Source organism: Carassius carassius, chromosome 36 (assembly GCF_963082965.1).
Source record: "Carassius carassius chromosome 36, fCarCar2.1, whole genome shotgun sequence".
In the NCBI taxonomy this organism is placed as follows: Eukaryota; Metazoa; Chordata; class Actinopteri; order Cypriniformes; family Cyprinidae; genus Carassius; species Carassius carassius.
Window position 1 is genome coordinate 15,826,392 of NC_081790.1, and position 23,048 is coordinate 15,849,439.

Below are 23,048 nucleotides of genomic sequence, written 5' to 3' on the forward strand. Positions count from 1 at the left end.
GTATAATCTTTAATAAATGTGGGATGTCTGAACGTGATAGTTTCTTTTCATAGAATCGCCAGTAACCTGAAAACATGGAGGCTGTAGGTCTGTTAATCTTTTGTTGCAATCGATTCGCTAGGTTTGTGAATATTAAACCTCGCGACTGGTTGGTAAAAAGTCATAATAATGCATTAGTTACATTATAATGTGGTGTGGTGAGTAAATTCGTAGTCGGCTACTTACAAAGACGGTGTGTGTATTCCGGCGGACTCCAGCACTCGCTGTTGACTTGCTCTTCTGTAGTTCGGTTTAATTCACAGTGAGAATGCGCTCGGAGCGCGCGGCTCAAGTCTCCACGGAGCAGCGGTGATGCGCGCGAGCTGTACAGCTGTGGCGTTCTTGATTTGACAGTTCAGACAATGAAATCAACTAACATAAACACGCACAATCCAATCAAGTTGTAGTCTCGAGGCGAAGCTGATTTAAGAACCTGTATCTCGCGGCGAGACACGAGCGTCTTTCGTTCAAGACGAGACGTGTCTTAAAACCGAATTCGAATTTAAAAAAGTGACTGACGAAAGATCTCCGAGATGTTTAGTAACACCAGCTGCAGCCCATTCACATCATTCCAGACACTAGAAAAAAATATAGGGAAAAATAGAAAGTGCTGAAAAATTGGCTTTGTACAAAAAAAGTGGAGATTATATTATACACTTGAGGGGAACGAGAAAGAGAAAGGGCAGCGTATTAGGAGAATGATCAGAGCCGCACATGGACGTGTGGAGCCAGAGGGAGTGAATGAGAAGATGCTAACGATACGCTCGCATCAGCATCAGCCTCGCCATGCGGGTGGAGGAGAGGAGACGGGCAGAGTATGCTGGAAAGGGTAATATGGAAATGAACACTCTGTTTCTTTTTTCGGCGAATGGGATTGTGAAGAAAACCGAGACCGGGTGCGAAAAGCGGCGTTTTCTCAGCAGCGTGGACTGCAGAAAGAGGGGAGGGGACATTTTGCTATAGGACAACTCGCGCCGGCAGAGCGAGCCAACACTGGACGATAATTCATCAAATTGGCACTGATGTAGCATAGACATATTAGAAATGCTAATTACGTTGGCTTGGCTAGAGTGTAAAAACATGTGCACATCAGAAGGGCTAAATCAATTTTGTACCCTCTGACCCCTCTACTGGTGGCAGTGCTTCCATAATGACACTTAGCAGACAATAACTGGAGTGGCCCAAATGTGAGCAGCAGTTTTAACGAATCACTTGTCAGTTTAGGTATGTAATAAGAAGTTAGCATTTCTACACTTCTTTGTTTTTACATTAATGAAAATGACCTGAAGGCAAAGTCTCTGGCTGTGGAATTAAAGCCAAGACTGGTTCACTGGTCTTCGCTCGTTTCTCGTTCTCCTGGTTGGCTGATTTTATAGGGTGTCGGCACTTTTAAACTTTTAAGCCATCCCTGGACCAGCTTGGAAAGGCTTGGAGACCACCTCAAACTAGCTAAGGCCAGCATACCTGGTTTAAAATAGTGTTTTAATTTTTTTATTTAACATGTATTTATTGCAGCAATATCACTGCAATGAAAACACAAAAATAATAACAACAGTATAAACAATATAATAAACAGTAGTAGGACCCTTCATTTTTATTACTCTGCAGGGATCTCAAACATGTGTCCATCTAGGATGCTGTGTTTGCTATCTAAATCTTTTGCCAGCTGTAAAACCTATCTATCTTTTTCAAATTCTATGCAAGGTTGTATTCACAAATTCAGTTGGCAAACTGGCTGCATTATATATTGTGTTTTTACCCATTTTTATGTATTTACATAAATTTCACTCATTTGGATGTTCACATCTGTGTTTGTGTTTTAAAAGTGCAATACTCTGACTGTCATTCACAAAGGAAGAAAAAAACATGACAGAACTAATATTTCTAACTCAAATATTAATATCCAACTCACAAAAAGTGAGCCTTTATGCTATATGTCTACGGCAGGATTAGAATAACATTTATCAGAAGCAACCATTTCTCAGTTTTGTTCATGCAAGAATTTCTTATAGCTACAAAATGAAAATGAACTGCATGTACACAACAGTCACGGGCATACAGTGTTATACTTTGTAAAGATCATATCACAGATATGTAACATATGCAGCAAATTACACAGTAATGGGTCATATTAACCTATATATTTCTGTGTTCTGCAGGTATGAGTCATAAGCAAAGAAATAACCAACTCCTGTTGACTCAACAAAGAATATCTCTCCTGCCATCTACAGTTCAAACTGAGAAATTGCACATTGTGACCACAATTCTTGAACAGATATAACACAAAAAAGACAAGACAAAAAAAACATTATGTATATATGAATACAAGTTTTAAATTATTTCTAATTTTCAATTAAGTCCGTATAATAAACAGCAAATCATTCAGGGTGAATCCCAATATTAAGTACTCTCCATAATAAATTAATTTAAATTGTAATTTAACAAAGCATATACTCTCTGTACAAAGACTGATGTTATTACACGGATAGCAACACCAACTAAACTGCACTGTTTTGAACTCCACTCCATGCAAACAAATCTAAACGAAGTGTTTCTTTTGCAAATTCTCTTGCGGCGGCGGCTGCGTCCTCTTCCGCGAGACTGTGGCCCGGATGAGGTAAACAAGTCACGGGACAGTGAAGGCTCGCGAAAGCCTATCGCAACAGTGACGTTACATCAGAGAGCGCACAAAACACCCTAGCAGCGGGCTGCGATTGGCTGATCGAAGAAGCTGAAACCCTCTGATTGGCCGAGAGTGGAGCGCTACTGTAAACGAGCACGGACAACAACAATATCCGAGCCGAAATGAGATCATACACACTGTAGCGATAACAACAACCGGACTGGAAATTTGCCACTCTACTGCTTGCGGCGAGAAGACAATCACTTCGACTAAATGTCACGAAAAACGGGATTTTTTTTCCATTATTTTTGGCCGACGACGTTTTCAGATGAGCACGACTCAACCTTAGAAATATGAAACTTATATAAAGTAGCAATTACAGCTATTGTTGTTGTTTGGGTGTGTCACATGCAATGAGGCAGTCAATATATGTTGAGAATTGGAGAAGCTACTCTTAATCATACTGAAGATAAGAAGGAATAGCACCTAGGAATAGCACTGACAACTGAGACGAGCACATTCATATCTATTGTCCTGGAATCCGTCCAGAGCGCGTGCCACAGGTACGTATTTAGGAAACCAGGGAATGCTAGTCTCAAACAGTCAACGCTGGTCATTCAACACCACTTAATATTAGATAATTAATTGTTTTATCCCCTTTAAATTGCAATATTAATATCATTCTATTCTCTCATCAACAGGACTTACAATGGATAACACATTACATGACCATCAAGATGATTCCAGCACCTGGAATAACAAAAAGAAAGGAAGAGAAGAGACAATCAAAAACCAAGGACAACATCAGGATCAACCCTTGCCAAACATTTCTCCTCAAGGTGAGAACCTCCGAGAACCACACTAGCCATTAAACAGGTCAGAGTTTCAGGATATGCATCATAGATTGACCTAGATTTAACAAATGTTTTTGTTACCATGTGACGCGTGCTTTTGCAGGGCGTGTGCGGCTCTATTCGGAGTCTCAGGTGTATACGGTCATCCGCTGGCAGGAAGCAGAGCCTCAGGATGGAGCAGTGGCAGAGGAGAACGGAGGAACCAGAGATGGACTTTCATTCAGAGGTCGTTCTCAATCAGCTCCTGCTGCGCTGTGGAAAGCAAAGAAGTACGGGCGACAACTGAGGAGAATGAGCGATGAATTTGACACATGGCTCGACAAAGGGGTGAGCTTACTATATGGTACACTGAATGCATTTCTATTTAATAGACTGTAGACTTAGTATTAAGTGGTTTCGTTGTTCCTAGGAGGTCAAAAGAGCAAACAGCCAGAAACAGAGCTATCGAGGATGGTTCTCGTTCCTCTGGAGTCCCAAAGAAGAGGAGGGCAGAGAATGAAGTTGTCTTGCTTTAAACACCATAATAACAGTTACCAGAGAGCTGCTCTCAGATGAAGGCTGGTCTGATCACCATCATGGCCTTTTTGTCAACCAATGTGCTCAAGCTAGTACAAAACCAATCTGAGAGAATGGTATAACGTCTGCTATAACGTACATTTAATTAAAGGAATTGTCAGTGTTAATTCAATTTGACAATCTTAAGGGGGACAATCTCTTCTAAAATATAACAGTTCATTGGACAATCTTTATATATTCTGATTTTAAAAAAATGAAACTATTTATTGATATGTATTAAATTCATATTTGACAAAGAAATGTGTTCTAAGATGTATTTTATAGATGGATATATAGGTGTGTGTTTTGTTGAACTAAAGGCTGGAGCGGTTGCTTGCAAAATGTAAATATAATTCAAGGACTGTGACACTGGATAAAGTAAGTTGTGAAGTACAGGTTAGTGATGGTAATAATAATACGGGTAAAGTTTTTCAGTTCATTTGTTGCTTCATCTCAGGTTTCTTTGTTTTTTAATGCCAAACTGTTGTGGTAAAGTAAGATTGGATGAAATCAGTTGTTCTGCCATCTCTTTTATGCTGACTATACTTGGATATGTCACCAGGAAAACAATTTCTCACTGCCTTTCATGTGCATATTTCTTGATTGTAGAGTTGTCTGTAGTCTCTTGGATTTTTTCTTTTTATATTCCATCTGCTGGTCTTGTATGTAAAACAACATTAAATTTTTGCCAATCGTATGTGCAGATGAACAGCACAAGTTCTGTTTCTGTACTATCAGCCTTGATGATACTTTCATTCCTTTTTTCACGCTCCTTGTACATATTTATACTCGTCAACGTAGATTGAGTAATGGATGAACTGTTTTAATACTTTTTAAAACAATCCCAAGTTTTTATCTTTTTTTTATAATTTTGTGGTCAAAATAAAAGATTTTCTGGCTGAATTTAGTGTTAAATTATTTTAGCGTTGTTATTTGGTCAATGTGACTTTGTATTAATCTTTTGGGGGCTATGTTGATAATTCAAATATAATTTTTGGTGGGTCACCACCTTATACAACCTGAATTAACCATGCACGGTCATAAAAAGGTTAACTTTGCATAAAAATACATCTTATCACCATATTTTGACTTTTAATAAAAAACAATAATAATAATAATTCACATGCTCATCGATGGTGTATTCAAGTCATTGCATGTACAATTTGTTTTCTTTTTTTAAATACTACTAAAGCAAGCATCACAATCACATCATTGAATCTATTTACAATGATAATTCAGATTGCTGGATTTTACATTTATTTTGCCTTGGGATCAGTAAAGAGATGGACATATCTTCAGGCTTAGGCTATTTTGCTAGAGTCTCGTTTGCAAAACCTTGTTCCACAGTTCAAGGCATCCAGCCTCATTATATCCATCTCACTTAGCTGGAAGTCAAACACCTGTGCATTCTCCTGCACTCTGCACGGCTGCGAGGACCGAGGCAGAACGGAGATGCCTTGCTGCACAGCCCACCTCAGGAGAACCTGGGCAGGGGTCCGACCACAGCTCCTCACTATATCCATTACCTCAGGCTCCCTCAGGAGAGCTCCTTTACCCAGCGAAGAGTAGGCCTGGAAGTGAATGCCTGTCTCCATGCATAATTCCCTCAGTTCCCTCTGGATCAGCTTTGGCTGACACTCAATCTGAAGAACCGCTGGGGGGACGCGGCAACTCGTGAGCAGCTCCATAATGTGCTTTGCGGTGTAGTTTGAAACCCCTATGGCCTTGAATCGCCCGCTGGCATAGAACTCCTCTAGGGCCGTCCAGCTTTGCGCTCGATACTCTGAATGACGAGAATCCCCTGGGTCAAGACCCTCCACCCCAGGCCAGTGCACTAGATAGAGGTCGATGTATTCACAGTCTAGTTGCTCCAGACTCCTCAGGCAGCCTTCCTTTGCCCTCGGCCCATGGTCTAACGGGGCAAGCTTGCTGATAATGAACACATCTTCACGGCTTAGGCCATACTTTGGCAGCAGCTCTTTGAGGACTTGCCCTAGAAGTGCCTCATTTCCATAAACTGCACCTGTGTCAAAGGCTCTGTATCCAGCTTGAAGTGCAGAACTGACAGATTTTTTCAGTTGCTCACGGTCATGTAGCTTGTATGTGCCCAAACCCAAAAGTGGCATCTGCACTCCTGACATCAACGTTACTGATGGTACTATCATTTTTATAATACTACAAAAAATTCAGCACTGTTTTTTTTTTTAAAGAAATTCTTCCTCTTTTTAAAATTATTTGGTTGGCATTAAATTAAAGTCACGATGTAGAAAGTATCAAATCTTTTCTTCTGTATTGTGTGTTTGAGGGACATAGATTACTGAAAAAGATAAAAGGCAGGATGGGTTATTTCTTGGTTCTGTTTACTGGTTGAACTGCAAGAAAGGAACAGAGTTTAAGATTAATAAATGAGAAGTCTATTGCTCCTCTAAATAAATGAGTTATAACATTTTATTGGAAATTATGAGAAAAATAAATAAATAATAATAATAATAATGACATATATATATATATATATATATATATATACACACACACACACACACACACAGATTAATTGTACACAATAAGATCAATAGCTTGTAGCTTGTGATTTGTAGTTAAATTATGAGAAGGTAGATTTATTTATTTTCCTTACTTTGTTTTGGCTTGCTAATGAATTTAAGTTTAAATTGGCTAACCTTTGAAGACCAATTGCGCTTAAAGTCATTAGGGTTAATAGCTCACCAATTGATCTTAAGAATACAGATATTCTCTCTCCATTAGCCGCTTTATATTAAATAATGATAATCACGCATACGTAAAATGTATATAATCAGAATCTTAGAAATGTGATCAGTGAATGTTTGCGTATTGCTACATTTACTAGTAACTTTGTTTTAAGTTAGTCAAAAGTTTATACTCACGCACGTAAAAGAGCTGACTGGAGAGTAAGAACGCTGTTCAAATTCAAACAAAAAGCGCGCCAAATTGCGACAGCATCCGCGTCTTCTTAGAGCACGTGACGCCGTACATCCGCTGGGACTCTTTCTTGAAATGAGATGATGGATGCAGGATTTCTTGTCGGGCAGCGGAGGGCGCTTTTATTGACTCGGTGGTATCTGAATGGTCAGTTACTCGTTTCGTGTGTGTGTGTGTGTGTGTGTTCGGGGAATATGAGGGTAGAGACGATTACAGAACTGCAGAAAATAGCTGTGCAATGAGGTAAACAAATCCACGACACAGGAAAATGATTAAATATCCATCATGTTGCCTTTATTCACAGATATGAGAAACAAATGGAGATGAGCATTAGTGAGCATTAAAGCACAATGTGAAACACTTGATCAAAGTTATTTATATTGTAAGATACTATACATTGTGTATATTGTATACCTAAATTATATACAGCTTAGATGATGGAAACGCTGTCAAAAGGCGAGAAGATGCCCCATTAGACCCCTAGAGATTGTGCATTCCTTTTGGGTAACTTTGGTGTTCTATGAAGGTTATAATTCTGAATCTATGAACTTCTTATATTGCTCTTCTGTGTACTAATAGTCCAGATAAAGCATATAAAGTCCTCACCTCCCAAAACTGCACATCTGATCTGCTGTCACAGGACATCCTGCTCAAAACCAATGCTTCACTCACTGTCTTGTATGAAATTATATATCAGACTGAAATCATATTAATTTCATGTTCATTTTTATATGGGTCATTCTTATAAAACGTGTGCTATAAATGTCTAGGACAAAAAGCTAACAACTTTCTAAGAATTTTTATTTTTTATTTTACCTCATTACAACTGTAGGAAGACGACCTTGCACCACAATATTCAGATTAGCGGTTAATAAATAACTGTTTTTCAGTTATAAGGTGGTTATTACCTTTCAAATCAATAGCAGTTAAATGTTAAATCACTGAATAATTTTAACTCAGGATTATTTAGACTTTTGTAATTTATATATAGAGCTCCTGCACTCATGTTGAAGGGATGGTGATCAGTGCAACAATTCTACATTAGTCAATCGTTATACTTTCTTGGTTAACAGTTAAGAAAAAACTGAAGGAACAAGGACAATTTCATAAAAAAAAAAAGTCTTTGCATAACTCTTAAATATTATAATGATAGAGACAAACATTGACATTGATGCACAACAAACATTTAGAAATGAAATGTAAAATGTACTTCAAATATATTGGGACCAAGTATAAAAAATAAAAAAAAGTTAGTACCTAAATATAGCAATATTAAATCACAGTGACAAACGAGTTTCCTGACCAATACCTTAATGTCTACATATTTCCATATTTATATTATCTTGTATTTCTGATTAGATTTAACTTTCACTACCCTAAAATCGTGGAATGACATAACATTTTCTGGAAGTTCGTTACCTAATTTTGGCAATACTTATTTTGAATTCACAATGTTCTTTAATTGATCACTAGAAATGCTAAGCGTAAGGCAGCCAATGAAACCTAGGAATTTAAAGTTGCTTTTATTCACTAAATCCAAGTAAAACTAAGTAAACATTCATCACTCCCATTAGAAACACGTGTATGAGAAGTCACAAGCTGGTGTCTGTAGTACTTCAAACGAGGCATATAGCACAAGAAAGGGAAGAAACATAAAAGGTATAGTTTATGAAGTGTAAATCTGTTCCTCCTTTTGAAAGAGCTTATTATAGAGATGACAGCAGAGTACAGACTTATGTCAGTGCAGCTCTACTGAAAGGCTGTGAGGAGAAGAGGTAAATCACACTTTATTAACACTTGACGGACATCATGAAACAACTGCACTGACTATCCGGATGAAGTGTTTCAGGAACAGTATGTGACTGTTCTAATAATATCCCCAGTGAAAAAACAAGACACAGGCTCTACTAGCACACAGATACATACAATAACGTGCAACGTGACAAGAAGAACAAAAGTCAAAAAATCTAGCTTGAAATGCTACTTACCTTCACTTTTAACTCACCCATCCTGATGAGCCACAAGCTCATAGTAATTTGAAACAGAGCATCATACATTCATTCATCTTGGCCAAGGATCATTGTGGAGCAAAAAGAAGATTAAGTGACTGGAATTTACTGAGGTTTAAATGAATGCCTTTGACCTTCATATAAAGGGTTCAAGCGGAAAGTGCAGTTTTTATACAAATCTATGTGTCCCTTTACATAGAAGTGATCAAGCCAAAGGACATTACCGTCATACGAATGACAACGTGAGCGACTGAGACATGAGGTAGAGATTAAAGAGACTCAATTAAAAACGAGGGACATGAAAACGTTGCGTCTAAGTCAGTCGTTTTTTTATTCAGGCGCCAAGATGACAGCGACTGGTAGAACAAGAATCTGTTTTCATAGGTTTAAATCAAAACAAGCATAAGTTTCGAACCTGCTCGAGTGGACAATAGGATAAAGAGAGCGGTTTCGGATAAACAGTCGAGAAAACAGGCTTTTTACAAACGTACATTTTAAACAGAAGTGTACGCTAACAATAGGCAAACAGCAGTAGTACAAGTAGGACAGGAAACAATGTGGAGTATTCAATAATATTTTCAATCACAAGCACGTCCATTATAATGTGATGTCAAAATAAGTCTTTGTAATCTTTAAAAACTTTCTCTGAGTCTGCGGAGTCGGCAAATCAGCTGTTTGTCTAATACAACGAGATTTGGAAGTACAGTGTAGATATTGCACTAATGATTCAGTGTTGTTTTTTAATTTATTATGCGGTCGGCGGCTGCTCGGTTCACTTCCTTTGACCGGTGGTGCTTTATCCTAGGATGCGGCAGCGGATCCGAAAGTTGAACGGCTGGCAGATGCGATGTGCTCGGTTAGCCGGTAGGATGTGATTGGTTGATCAGTCAGTTAGCACACAGCTCCGCTCACAACAACCTCTATTACCATTTCCTCTCGGTTCCTTCCCACTGGTCTCACTTACATCCAACATTACTTCTAACAACACCATAGCAAGTTCATTTACCTAGTCCAAGGTAGTCAAGCGAAGAGATTAAATTTGAAAAAATAAATAAAAAAACAAACAAACAAAAAAGTATCAAATTTGGTCAAATTACCTCTAAATTAACTCTCTGACTCGTGCAAAATACTTCAATATTCTTAAATACCAAAAAGAAGAAGAAAAAAATAAACATTCAATACGACTAATTTCCTGTTGGGTAGACTATGCATGTTGAAATATCAATGCAAAAAATATATGTATATATATTCAAGCAATCTATTGTATTTTTGAAGTGCGTGCTAGATTAAAATGAATTGTGAGTAAAAAAAAAAAAAAAAAACATAACGAACAATTATTTTAAGAAAAAACTCAAACCGATATGCCTGACAAATATAATACAACATAACATGCTATAAATATTAATGTGTATTTAATTTCCTATTTGCCATTCCTTCATCGGGCGGAGGTAAAATTTATTAGTTAAATGAGTACAGTATTAGCTGATTGACCCGTTATATCTAAAATCGCTACAACTATCACAGAAAAAAAAAAAAATCACCCCTAACTCCCTGATGGTAAGCTCCTCTTAAGATTACTCAGCTCCTCGAAAATAAGGGGACGGGCAAACTTCAATGCTTAGTAACTACGGGTGAAGCCATTGCTGTACTTGTCCTCCAAATAATCATCCTTATCAAAGCCTGGGCTGAGAGAGTAGCGCTGATAGTGGGAGGAAGGAGCGGCGGTATGGGGAGGGGGCGCACAGCTTGCGCCATTGCGGGCGAAACCCCGGGCAAAGCCGGCAGAAGAGGGTGGAGGGGGAGGCGGAGGCAGTAGAGAGCGACGACCGCCAAGAGGACTGCGCTCACGGTAGTAGCGACTGGCGAGAGGAGGCGTGACCGGTCGCGGAGGGGGCGGAATGCGCCGGTCGTATGGATCCCGATCATAAAAACGCGGGGATGGGTCGGCATACGGGTCATGGCGGAGGCCCCTCTCATACACATCGCGCTCATAGTAGGCGCGGGGTGGTGGCGGTGGGAGAGGAGGGGGTGGAAGTCGGCCACGAGGTGGATAGTATTCACGGGGCGGCGGGCGTGGGGGGAGAAAGTGAGGATGGTGGTGTGGGTGAGGTGGATAGTGATGCGGTGGCGGAGGAGGAAAATAGTCCTCCCCTCTGTCATTTCTGGATGGGTTACTGCGTGAGAGGGACACAAAGATCTTTTGGCCCTCCAATCTGGAGTGGTTTAGCTTTGAAATGGCCTCCAGAGCCTCGCTTTCCCTCTGCATGTGAACAAATGCATAATTTTTCACAATATCGCACTCCACCACCTTGCCGAATGGCTGGAAGAGATCCTTGATTTTGCCAGCGGTGACGCCTTCTGGAACATTGCCCACGTAGATCTTGGTGGCATTGCGTACCTTGGTGGTGGCGTACTCGACAGTGATGCGGGAGCCGTTGACCTCGTGCTTGTGCAAAGCGGAGACAGCTTTCTGCGCCGCCTCTTCCTCATCCATGTGCACGAAGCCATAGTTTTTCAGAATGTCACAGTCGGACACGGCACCGTACTTCTCAAACAAAGCACGGAGTTCGTCTTCTGTGGTCGCTGAAGCTACATTGCCAACAAATATCTTCACCATTTTGGAGAGGAAGAGCAGCAGTGCGTTTTGGAATCAGTCTTTGGCTGATTCGCAAGTGCAAAGCATCAAACGATGAAGTTCCTAAAAAAAAAAATAAAGTCAAATAAACAGGCAAAATATATGCAAATCACCTTTTCCAAGAACTTCAAATGCAACACACACAGGACAAACCACAACTTCCATGCTACCGGTCATATTTTTTCACTAGTATTTGATAACAGTAGATAATTTAAATTATAGGAATACAAGTCACACTATGTATTAATATTACTGGATTATGAAGTCTGACTGACATTGGGGTTCTCATAATTCTGTTGGGGTTTATGTAACTATAATTAAGTACTGTCCATATTAAAAAAATATAGGCTTAATTGGAAATTATTACATAATTACTATTTGGCTGTGCTTAATGATACAGTTTAGCCACCACCAAACTACAAAAAAAAACTTCTGAACGTGACTGACCATTCATAGTCAAGTATTTCGGAGAACGCGTAGTAACGAGAGCCTAACGTTAGTGGGTTTCAAATCAGACACTTTCTGGTTCAGTCTTTTTATCTTATTATGTAGTCAATTCGAATTGGGTTGAAACCCCGATGAAAAGAGTTTCTGTGATCTAATGTAGCAAAAGATTATCTGCATCTCAATCATGCAATGTCTAAAGCTATCATGCTAACGCTAGCATCTATTCGTGCCAAGCTGAGGAAGGAAATTAATTATTTTGACTTCACAGACATTTACAACCCAGTAGCAATCGCTAAGAAACTAATATAACATTGTAAAACAAATCAGCGCGATTATTTACAATGCAATATTCTCGGTTCACGCGAGGCACACGTTCAGTATAAAGAGAGCTATGAAAGAGAGATTATCGGACAAGAGAGTGGATACATTTTCTGCATCATGACTATTCAAACGGTCGTACCGTATTTATAACCGACGGGTGAAATACGAAGAAAACGATTTGAAGTCTCTAATTAAGTGATATCTTTAAAACCTACCTTCAAAACCGAGGATTTGGGCGTCAGTGCCTCGTTTAGGGGTTGGGGGAGGGTCACATAAGCGTTCAACGGAGAGTTGGCGCCTCCTACCGTTTGACCTCAGTTAGTGATAGAATGTCCGAATCATTTATGCGAATCGGTTCTTTCGAGCAGGCTCAAATGTTTCATGTTACGTAATCGCGTGAATACGTCAACGCGTGCTCCGCGATCCCTTTGTAGTGTGTAGCGAATTTTTTTATTATAATAAAGTCATAAATATATTTAATATTTTATTTACATAGTTATAACATTTCTGTTATTTGTATATTCAGAGCAACTTACTTTTCGCCCCAATTACTCAAAAACAGGTCGGATCGATTGAGTGTGATCATGATCCGATTAAAAAAAAAAAAACGATTCGTTCGAGAATCTGAAATAATTACCCCAGATGTGGACATGACAGAGGTTGCATCCCGTGCCATTTTTTATTTCCTTCCTCTGATTGTTCTTGCCAGTTTATAACAGTATGCCTAATTATTTGAACTAGACATAAATTTACACAGCCCAGCTATTTACAAAAGAAGAGTTCATTTGCAAAAACATAACTCGGTTTAAAAAAATCTTTATTTCCTGCATTCAAATTAATATCAAACTGCAGCTGGGTTGCTTTGGTGACATATACATATATACATATATACATACATATATATATATATACACATATATATATATACACATATACATATATACACACACATACACATATAATTATACACATATACATATATATACATATACATATATGCATATATAAAGCTAACACTAAATAATTCTTTTTTTAAAGAATGTATAATAAAAACAAAGGAGTCATCTGTTTTTGCTAATAAACTCTTCAAATGTGGGTTAAATCTGGCGATGGGTTAAGTTAAATTCTCTTTTTCTAACCTGAAGACTCTAGAAACTAGTCTTTTTTTCTTCCAACAAACAAAACTGCAAATGTTGACATTTCAGTATCATAAATAAACTGTTTATGATTAATAATAAATGTTACATATTGTTCAACAGATCATTATGCAGATGTACATTTACATTGAAACATGTTAAGATATTAATCCAATTAATATGAAATCTATTTGAATGCACATTAATGACTTGTTAAATACAATAATAATAAAAAAACATTAGGAAAGTCTTACCCTAAAACAAACAAAATTTGCCATCTAATTTGTGAAGTTTGCAAGAGCTCTCAATTGGAAATATTTTATAAAGTAGTTTTATTTGTATTGCATGCTCTTTAAAACAATTAAAGAACAACAGCATATTTCAAATTATGCTTGAAGGTGAAACAAAAGGAAATAAAACAAATGTACTAAAATAAAAAATAATACAGTTCATGAACAACTGAACACAAATCATCCAAGGTCTGGTTTATTTATATAATAATATTATTAATTATCTTCTCCAGAGAAAGGCAACGAAACACAGACTCATTCCAGTGCAGCAGATTGGATCCAACCAGCAATTCTTAATTACACTACAATCCACCAATAATTACTAAATTGGCCCTTAATTAGTTTCAGATATATAACCCCTGCAGTAGAGGGAAAAAAAAAAAAACGATTAGTCTGGGCTTCGAGTGCTAAGAGGTGATTCACCTCCACTGCACCGAGGGTTCAAGTCAAAACTTCCATTTCAGCTCAAATAAGACACTCTACTGTGATGTAGGTTACAGATTAGCTACCATATCATTAGTTAGATCAGAACCGATCAGAGCATGACAAATGGATATGAAAATTCAAATAATGGCTCTACTGAATGTGCCTAGCCATTTGGGTCTTGATTGCATGTTGTACATTCAGAGCGTCAAACTGCCAATCTCTCCATCTCTGCTCATCACAGCTAACCTGGAAATGGAAGTAAGATCAAGTAATGTGGTAGTTTACCATAGTTTGTATTTGGGGATTAACAAGGAATAAGAACCAAGGTATGGGGGGGTAGAGTTAGAAACCGCTTTCCAGGACAGTAGCTGGTTTATGTAGAAAAAACAAATTACTGGTAAGCAATTCCAGTTTATTAACACCAATGTCTTCTCGCTGTTTTCTGAACTGAGGACAGTTGTGAGGTCCAAGAAAAACCACATTTGAATGAACTAGCCACAAATAAAAAATGACAAAATAAAGATGACAACACAAAGTATTCGAGGGGGAGGGGTGAGTAAGGAACAGAAAACCCAAACCAAGACAGAACACCTCCCCCAAAAAATAAACCCCCTGAAAATTGTCTATATGCACAAATGTCCCCCATGAACCTGCTCTACACCTTTTCCCCTTTCCAGCCTCAAGACTCTTCATTGCAGCCGTAGAGCTCAAAACTGAGTTTCCTCACAGTGCCTCCTCATTCCCAACACAAGGGCTCCAGCCATTCCTCAAGATCTTTTCCACAGACACGATAGTCTTCCTCACAGTTTTAGCTCATTGGTGATCTTCGAGGCGATGTTCTTGAAGGCGAAGTGGGTTCCGGTGATCCTCTTGAAGCGCACCCCATTGAGCGAGAGGCGAGGTAGTTTGCACACCTCCATCTCCCACTGGACAAAGTTGTCATGCGCGTGGTCGCCCGAAATGCAGAGGAGCATGAATTGCTCACGCAGCTCGTACTCGCAGCTGTTGGAGTCCAGAACTTTCTGGATCTCCTTCATGATTTCTTTGGGCTCCATGGAGGAGGTGGTCTTCATGCTCCAGGTGAAGCGCAGGGAGCGTGGCTTGGCATCCTTGGAGGCCTGGGTGGACGGGGGTGTGCTGGAAGCTGGAGAAGTGGAAGAAAAGGAGTCCTTGTTTTCGTCGCCAGGCAGTCCTTGGGTGCCCTTCTCCATCTTGTCCGCTGTGCTCAACATGGGTCTTCGGTGAAAACAATGAGAGGAGAGAGGCACAAACAGGAAAATGAAGGTGAACATGAGGAAGACAAGGAAATGAAAACAGAAGAAGCTTAGTTGATTCAAGCTGTAACTAGTTCTGCTTTAGCACGTTTAAAACTGTCAGTCAACATGATTATGATCATCAACACAAAACACCAACATGTTGCTATGGTGGAAGACTACAATGCAGTCAAAACATCAGCGTCTAATTGGACATATGTAAGGGGCTTTGGGGGTAAAAACAAAAAATTACATAAAAATAAAACACTCTCAGAAATTTACAATTAATTTATTATAGACTTATTTTCAGATGCTAAGAAAGTCTTGCATGTAAATGAAAGAAAAACACTACCTTTTAAAACTTTAGGGTCAGTAAAATTAAGGAATTCATACTTTTATTCACCAAGGAGGCACAGAATTGTTCAAAGGTGACAGTCGAGATATTTCTAATGTTATAAAAATATTTCTACTTTAAATAAATGCTGTTCCTTCAAACTCAGTTTCTACAAAAATATTAACCATTTTAACATTTATAAGAAATGTTTCTTGAGCACCAAATCATTATACTAGATCAAGGATCATGTGACACTAAAGACCGGAGTGAATTCAGCTTTTCCATCATAGGAATATTACATTTTAAAATATATTTCAATTACAAATTTGTAATATTTCACAATATTACTGTTTTACTGTATATTTGATTCAATAAATGCAGCCTTGGTGAGCATAAAAAGACATTTCAAAAACATTTTAAACATCTTACCAACCCCAAACTTTTGAACAGAAGTATACATTTGATTGAGTCTCGTATTGCAAGTCATCCAATGATTTAAAAGAACAATGCCCAATTTAAGCTTCAAGTGACTCCACACTCCAACAGAACATGAATAATTCAATTTAAAAATGTCTTAGTAAGTAATGATTCAGTGATTTTAGAAGTAAGCTTCTGTAGATAAATGATTTTTATCAGTCAGTCGTTGTCCTCACCTGCTGGCCTCATCTCGACCCTCTCCCTCATACGGACTCCTCAAAGAAAACCAACAAGTTTAGTCCCTCAGTTCAAGTTATCTTATAGCTGCTAGCTAAGTATTAGTCCTGTTCAAGTAGATTTTGGTATGATTACATAATAATGCTAATAAAACTTAAAATATCTGAGGCAAAATCCATAAAGCATCGGTTTACAGTCCCTTCACCAACTTCTTGACCATTTCATTTTAAACTCTGAACCTTGGGATCGACACACACTCACAGAAGCCACTCTGTATTTAGTGTAAAAACACCTGAACAAATGAGCATACATGTGGCAGTCTATGTGTTAAAAGTGCACATTTTTAAAAGATGCAGGTAATGTAAGAGTATATGACATATTAAATGAGGAATGAAAACGAATTTCAAATCTTAACTGAAACTTAACCACAGAATTCAGTGTAACGCCTACAGCAAAACTACCAGAGGTCCTTCTAAACTTAAATTCCCAAACTTGTCTGTCAGATATGAAATGTATAAATATATATATATATATCTGGTTCATTTTCTCAAGTGTGTGTTGTACAGCTGAGCAAGTGACTTCAGTGAGATGGGTGCTGAATTATGCAGTGGTACGGGGAGACCAGCCACCTCCAAAACAGCGCAGCTCGAGAACGAAGGGACAGAAGCAGCACGCCTGTTTTAGTGCAGCCATATAAGAATAAGCAGTAAAGAGGAGAGAAGTAGGCATCACCCTTTAAAACCCTCACCATGAAAACAAGACTGACATCCTCTATTGACCCTGTCTGGCTCTGCGCTTCCATCTGCAAACTTTGAACTTACCTGACCTGTTAAAAATCAAATGTCAAGCTTTGGGCGAAGGTTTAGCTGCCATCAACAGAATATACATGACAAATAATTCTGTGCCAAATACTTCTGCATGCTACTGTAGATATAAATTTTTTGTCAATCTTTTGTCTGAGGGTCTACAAAATACACCAGAATAAGGGATTTAATTCTTTCTCTGATGGCGCTGAACAAACACAAAACAATAATATTTATGATAATAGCACTATAGCTTCATTAACAATGCTTTATTAATACAATAATAATGTTGTTAATGAAGAAACCGTTTTTTAATTCTTTATTAAAATTACACTGATTTGTAATTACACTGAAGTCTCAAAGCCTTAAAAGAATGAAAATTATCACTACTCACTTCATCCCAAACCAATAAGAACACAAATGAAAATATGTTTAATATAACCTGAGAGATGTGTGTCACTGCTTTGATTACATAAAACTAATCTATCAATGTGAATAAAGTACCGAAATGCAGGTCTTCACTTTTGGATCATTTTATATGACAAACAGGTTTATTTAAAGGGATAGTTCACCCAAAAAATGAAAATTCTGTCATTAATTACTCACCCTCATATTGTTCCAAACCAGAGACATTTAATATTTGGAACATTTAAGATATCTTTGATGAAATCTGAGAGCTCTCTGACCCTGCATAGGCAATAATGCAACTGAAATTTTTTTGTATTTCTATGCGCACAAAAAGTATTTACGTAGCTTCACGAAACTGAAGTTGAGCCACTGATGTCACATGGACTGTTTTAAGTGACATACAGCCAAGTTGGGGGTTCGGTGCCTTGCTCAAGGGCACCTTAGCCGTTGTATTGACTGAGGTGATACCCCCACCTACAATCACTGCTGGCCCGAGAATTGAACTCACAACCTTTTGATTACGAGTCTGAATATCTAACCATTAGGCCACGACTTCCCCTGATGTCTTTATAATGTTTCTGGGTCTGGAAACATTTCAGTTGCGTTGCTGTCTATGCAGGATCAGAGAGCTCTATAATTTCATCAAAAAGATCTTAATTTGTGTTCTGAAGATGAATGGAGGTCTTACTGGTTTGGAATAACATGAGGGCAAGTAATTAATGACAGAAGTTTAATTTTGGGCTGAGCTATACCTTTAATCTTTATTTTTCCCTGCATATAAGCACTGATCAATGCACATACATGGAGCACATCAAATATGTGACCCTGGAGCACAAAACCAGTCTTAAGTCGCTGGGATATATATTTTTAGCAATAGCCAAAAAAAAACTTTGTATTGGTCAGAATTATCGATTTTTCTTTTATGCCAAAAATCATTAGGATATAAAGTAAAGATCAAGTTCCATGAAGATATTTTGTAAATTTCCTACCGTAAATATATCAAAACTTAATTTTTGTGTATTAATATGCATTAAGAATTCATTTGGAAAATTTCAAAGGGGATTTTCTCAGTATGTAGATTTGTTTTGCACCCTCAGATTCCAGATATTCAAGTATCTAGGCCAAATATTGTTTGATCCTAATAAACCATAAATCAATTTCGAAAAATTGACACTTAAGACTGGTTTTGTGGTCCAGGGTCACATATGGTAAACATGCTTGCTTTGGTAAAATGGACTTTGAAATACAAATGAATGTTTTTAATGCAGCTGGAAAAATTTCAGTCCCTGTTTATTCAAAGTTGAACAAAAGACTTATTGGTTTGGAACGACATGAGGGTGAGTAAATCATGACAATTTAAATTTTGGGGTCAAATAAAAACAAATACCGTAACGATTCTCAAAATGACTTGCATTTTGTAGCGAGTCATTTAAGAACAGATCGGCCAATTCAGTGAGTCGATTCCAATTCATAATGCTTTTTTTTTTTACAGATTAATTGTAATGAGCCAATTTATGAGTCATCTGTTCAGAAATCAGACTACAATCGTCACGCTGTGTTCGTTGTGGACAATTCAACAGAAAGAGGTGTTGCGTGTCTATTTATAGCAGTGCCTAGTCTTTGTCTTTCATCACATTTAATTTTACTGCAAGCTCAGTTAAGCTAAATTTTTTTTTTTTTTTTTTACTTTGCCACTGTAGATTTAGCTGTAATTTTTAGTATTTTCCTAGATGTACAGTAACCTTTAACGGATCACTTAAAAGTTTATGAAATGTTTTATCAAGGGTTTATCAGTCCTTGTGCAATGGTGTAATTACAAACAATCTACAAAGACCTGTCAAACTTGTATTACACCATCATTTAACTGCATTGTAGGAGTGCAGTCATGTTGCATGATGACAGCACATACGAGGACGCAGGGAAACCATTTCACAGGATCTGCAGCACAGCAAACATGACTGGACTCCATGAGTTCATCTGAGCGAAGAGCGGAATGTGATGCAATTGAAAGAGGGATGTTATTCACTGAGGAAGGAGGAGGAGGGGAAAGAGAGAGCTGGCTGAGGAGTGAGTCAGGCGATGGACGCAGAGCATTAGTAAAGAATAATACCATGAAAAGATATGCATATGGAACAAAAATAAATGTTGGTTCAAGACACAAGACATCACAGAAGGAATACAGAGCACAGGAAAAGACATTGTCTTGGAAAAACGCAAGGGTAGCGTTATTGCCTACCTTCTGGGAAATCTGAATGAGAGATTTCTACAGAAAAAAAAAATTAGAGAAAAAAAGGAAAATGTGTTTCTCATATGTGCATGAACCATTGAAAAATCTCTCAAAAAATTATAAAACATCCTGTTTGGCTGATAGAGGAAGAGGTTAAAAGGGATCTTAATGAAATCTATAAAAGGTTTTTCTGACCATTAGTGTTAGCTGGGGACGCTAATTAGGACAGAAGGGTTTGTAGTCAGATTAAAGAATATGAATTATACTTTATGAAGTTACACAGGGCTGTTTAAGATTGCTGAAGAAACTGTGAATTGTAAATGCATTGCATGAATGATGGATGTTAGACTGAGGTCTGGTTTGCAGGGCTCCCACCCCTTTTCACAAATACAAAATATTTTATACCTATGCACAGTTTACTAAAACCAGAAAAACATATCAAGATATCATTAATAATTTCCATGACTTTCCTAGGCATGGCATTTCTAGGTATTCCCTAACTGTGGGAACCCTGAATTTCATGTTAATGATCCTTCAGTTAGCATCTCTCACACTTAAAACCTTAATCTTTGCTCCAGCAGCCCTTTGTTTGAGAGTTCATGATCTTAAAGATAAAATACAGTGCCAGTCCAAACCATCTCATCCTGAAAGAGGGGAGTACTGGTGAGAGTCATAAAAATGTGTGCATGTGTATTCCTAACAGTTCACGCAAGTAACCGTGTCACCATGTGGATGGATCATAAACTTACCTGCGTACAAATTTGGAAGTAAACTTGCTGAAGATGCCCGCCCCGGGACGGCGCACCTGACTGTTGCCATGGGAAAATGAGGGGGAGGCAGAGGGGTCATTGTACGCTGAGGTTTGCTGGTCTCGTGTGGCTCTCTGCTGTCCTGCGTGGAAAGTGCTTCTGCTCGTCACCCCTCTGGAGAAGTTGGTACGGTCAGTCATTGAGGAAATGTTTATGTTCTGAGCTGAGGGGGATACCACTTGTGATTTCTGGTTGGCCGTGCTGTTTTTTGTTCATGTGCAAAAGTGAAAAGAGAATCAGTTAATACTCAACTCCAGACATTTCACAACCCACAGACTTAAAATCACACGAGGACCACATTTTATCTATATATCTATCTATATATATCTATATACACACACACACACACACACACACACATAGAGAGAGAGAGAGAGAGAGAGAGAGAGAGAGAGAGAATAATCTCCTTCCTGAACTCACAACATATTTCGGTATCATTGTTTTTTGGCCAATATTTGAGTTTTTATTTAATAGTTAATGGTTAAAAATTAAAACTCATTAAAAAAAAAAAAATCATTAAAAACTCAAATTTAATAACACTGTCAAATGTGATATTTCAAAATGTGGACAAAATTTAAAAACAAATGCTCAACTTATATTCGATCTACATTAAACTGAAGATAAGTATTTTAACAGATAACACACATCACGCTTAAGTTATCATGCAGTTATTACCAACAAATAACAAGACTCAATGTCAGAAAACCAAAAAACTGACGGAGACAAAACCATTGTAAGCATGCATAAAAGTGTTTGTGACAAGCTTTTCACGTTCCAGAATTACAAAAACGTCTTTATTAAAGCTTATGTAAGCAGTGAGAGAGGTTTTAGAGGATATTAATGTACTGTCTGGTTTGTTTGCAGAAAAGAAAAGAAGGGGTGGAGAAGGATGGGGCAGCAGAGCAACACAACACATGCATAAGGGAGGGAGGAAAATGAGATAAAGCTAGCAGAGAAAGAAAGGAACAGATTATCAGGTACGTGACTTGAACAACGTGTGTTTATGCGGAGGAGAAAGTGGGATGACGAGTAAGACGGACGGCAGTGTTATCGTGACGGACAACGAGTGAGAGAAAAGTAAGCAGGGTCAAAAAAAATTTGAGGGCATTTTGTCTGCAGATCTCATGTATTCTAAATCTCAAAAACAACATTTCACATTTTTTGCCTAAAAAAAAACAATCAATATGACTTGGCTCGTCCCTGGCTCTTGAAGTTGAATCCCCATCAGAATAGTTTTGGTTCTGGCTGCCACTTGCCTGGGGCGATGTGCATGGAGGTCTGGGGGACTAGGGTGGGCGGAGGTGGAGAAAGACTTGTGGTGGCGGGTGCGGGATGAGGCGACGAGGACCGCGGCTGCTGAGGCGGTGGAGGCGCGGGACCCTGGAGTGTTCAAGCTGGGGGAAAGACGAATAACAACAGCCCCCATGTGCGGACACCCCCACGTACAGAGTGGAGGGAGGTATGGGTGAGGTTGTAAGGCAGACAGGTTAGATTCAGCAAAGGTTGAGGGATGGTTGAGAAAGTGTTGGAATAAGCCAAAAGCACACACCAGGATATAAAAATACAACTCCGCATTGCGATAATGCAGATTAGGATGCTATTTCCAGACTTAAATCTATTTTTAGATCTATATAGATCAAAGCTCTTCAACGTCGGATCAAACTTGCATTATTGCTGGAAAGCCCACTCTGTCTCTGTGCATTGAGTGAAAATCTAAAACGAGATGCTGTGATGATCAAACGCGTCTGACAGCATAGGCCTCATGGGCATGATAGGTATTTAAAAGGTACTCAAATCAATTATTAAATAGGTAAAGTTAATCAAATTCATCATAATGCATGAAAAATAAAAGCAGACAAAAGACATCTGGTGCATTTTTGAGGTTGATTTGGTGGCAAGTGTTCTGTCAATAGCATAATGTCCGTATTTGTATTTGCTGCTCTGCAACCTGACCTTGTGCACACATATAAAACTCTTTCCGTGTCAGCATTCTGACTGTGCTGTGGCTTGTCACCTCAAGCAAACTTAAACATCCATATCACGCGGCTTCTGTTTTTTGGTTTCCTGCATCTAGTCTCTGTGAAGCCTGATTATTTGGGTAGGGCACTAATTCCAGATTAAGGGATGAGACTGACTACATGCCAATCAAGGGTTATACGTCAGTGTGTCTCAATATGTCTGCAGTAGACTTTCAGCAGTCGATGTTGGGGTTTTCCATTTCCATGAATTAGTATATTTAAATCATTTTCATTTTTTGTGTACAAAAG

At 38.4% G+C, this 23,048-nt stretch overlaps 5 protein-coding genes across 10 annotated transcripts in view; 1 reads left to right on the plus strand and 4 right to left on the minus strand.

Annotated features, from left to right (window-relative positions):
* slc8a4a (solute carrier family 8 member 4a) overlaps window positions 1–598 on the minus strand; it is a 78,131-nt gene extending 77,533 nt beyond the window's left edge. The window contains exon 1 of the mRNA XM_059526472.1: window positions 226–598. The gene's annotated coding sequence lies outside the window, so the exon portion shown is untranslated. The remainder of the gene's footprint in view (window positions 1–225) is intronic.
* A 1,797-nt stretch (window positions 599–2,395) lies between these two features.
* LOC132117295 (bcl2-associated agonist of cell death-like) lies at window positions 2,396–4,974 on the plus strand. Of its 3 annotated transcripts, none has more exons than XM_059526480.1 (4): window positions 2,396–3,225; window positions 3,364–3,500; window positions 3,616–3,843; window positions 3,929–4,974. In XM_059526480.1, exons 2-4 carry the CDS (start codon window positions 3,372–3,374, stop codon window positions 4,013–4,015), a joined length of 444 nt encoding a protein of 147 aa, XP_059382463.1. In that variant the 5' UTR covers window positions 2,396–3,225; window positions 3,364–3,371; the 3' UTR covers window positions 4,016–4,974. The 3 variants fall into 3 exon arrangements, with proteins under 3 accessions (XP_059382463.1, XP_059382461.1, XP_059382462.1); XM_059526478.1 differs by having other exon boundaries at window positions 2,416–3,225; window positions 3,926–4,974; XM_059526479.1 differs by having other exon boundaries at window positions 2,425–3,225; window positions 3,364–3,501; window positions 3,620–3,843; window positions 3,926–4,974.
* A 215-nt stretch (window positions 4,975–5,189) lies between these two features.
* On the minus strand, window positions 5,190–8,014 carry zgc:110782 (uncharacterized protein LOC541358 homolog). Of its 3 annotated transcripts, none has more exons than XM_059526477.1 (3): window positions 6,979–8,014; window positions 6,351–6,443; window positions 5,190–6,263 (listed from the first exon to the last, which is right to left on the minus strand). In XM_059526477.1, exon 3 carries the CDS (start codon window positions 6,234–6,236, stop codon window positions 5,373–5,375), a length of 864 nt encoding a protein of 287 aa, XP_059382460.1. In that variant the 5' UTR covers window positions 6,237–6,263; window positions 6,351–6,443; window positions 6,979–8,014; the 3' UTR covers window positions 5,190–5,372. The 3 variants fall into 3 exon arrangements, with proteins under 3 accessions (XP_059382460.1, XP_059382458.1, XP_059382459.1); XM_059526475.1 differs by having other exon boundaries at window positions 6,975–8,014; XM_059526476.1 differs by having other exon boundaries at window positions 6,750–8,014.
* Window positions 8,015–9,345: 1,331 nt separating this feature from the next.
* On the minus strand, window positions 9,346–12,771 carry zgc:77262 (uncharacterized protein LOC402952 homolog). 2 transcript variants are annotated; one of them, XM_059526473.1, is made up of 2 exons: window positions 12,657–12,771; window positions 9,346–11,736 (listed from the first exon to the last, which is right to left on the minus strand). In XM_059526473.1, exon 2 carries the CDS (start codon window positions 11,653–11,655, stop codon window positions 10,657–10,659), a length of 999 nt encoding a protein of 332 aa, XP_059382456.1. In that variant the 5' UTR covers window positions 11,656–11,736; window positions 12,657–12,771; the 3' UTR covers window positions 9,346–10,656. The 2 variants fall into 2 exon arrangements, with proteins under 2 accessions (XP_059382456.1, XP_059382457.1); XM_059526474.1 differs by lacking the exon at window positions 12,657–12,771 and adding an exon at window positions 12,597–12,615.
* Window positions 12,772–14,047: 1,276 nt separating this feature from the next.
* mark2a (MAP/microtubule affinity-regulating kinase 2a) overlaps window positions 14,048–23,048 on the minus strand; it is a 32,423-nt gene continuing 23,422 nt past the window's right edge. Inside the window, exons 15-19 of the mRNA XM_059526481.1 lie at window positions 22,038–22,175; window positions 20,722–20,982; window positions 19,982–20,008; window positions 16,534–16,572; window positions 14,048–15,529 (exon numbers count right to left, since the gene is read on the minus strand). Of these exons, the coding sequence (XP_059382464.1) occupies window positions 15,094–15,529; window positions 16,534–16,572; window positions 19,982–20,008; window positions 20,722–20,982; window positions 22,038–22,175 (901 nt within the window). The 3' untranslated portion in view covers window positions 14,048–15,093. The remainder of the gene's footprint in view (window positions 15,530–16,533; window positions 16,573–19,981; window positions 20,009–20,721; window positions 20,983–22,037; window positions 22,176–23,048) is intronic.

Coding starts and splice junctions, on each gene's coding strand:
- LOC132117295 (XM_059526478.1), top strand. CDS start 3,372: ATGGATAACACATTACATGACCATCAAGATGATTCCAGCACCTGGAAT. Junction 3,501..3,615: donor TGCCAAACATTTCTCCTCAA/GGTGAGAACCTC, acceptor ACGCGTGCTTTT/GCAGGGCGTGTGCGGCTCTA. Junction 3,844..3,925: donor ACACATGGCTCGACAAAGGG/GTGAGCTTACTA, acceptor CGTTGTTCCTAG/GAGGTCAAAAGAGCAAACAG.
- zgc:110782 (XM_059526477.1), bottom strand. CDS start 6,236: ATGATAGTACCATCAGTAACGTTGATGTCAGGAGTGCAGATGCCACTT.
- zgc:77262 (XM_059526473.1), bottom strand. CDS start 11,655: ATGGTGAAGATATTTGTTGGCAATGTAGCTTCAGCGACCACAGAAGAC.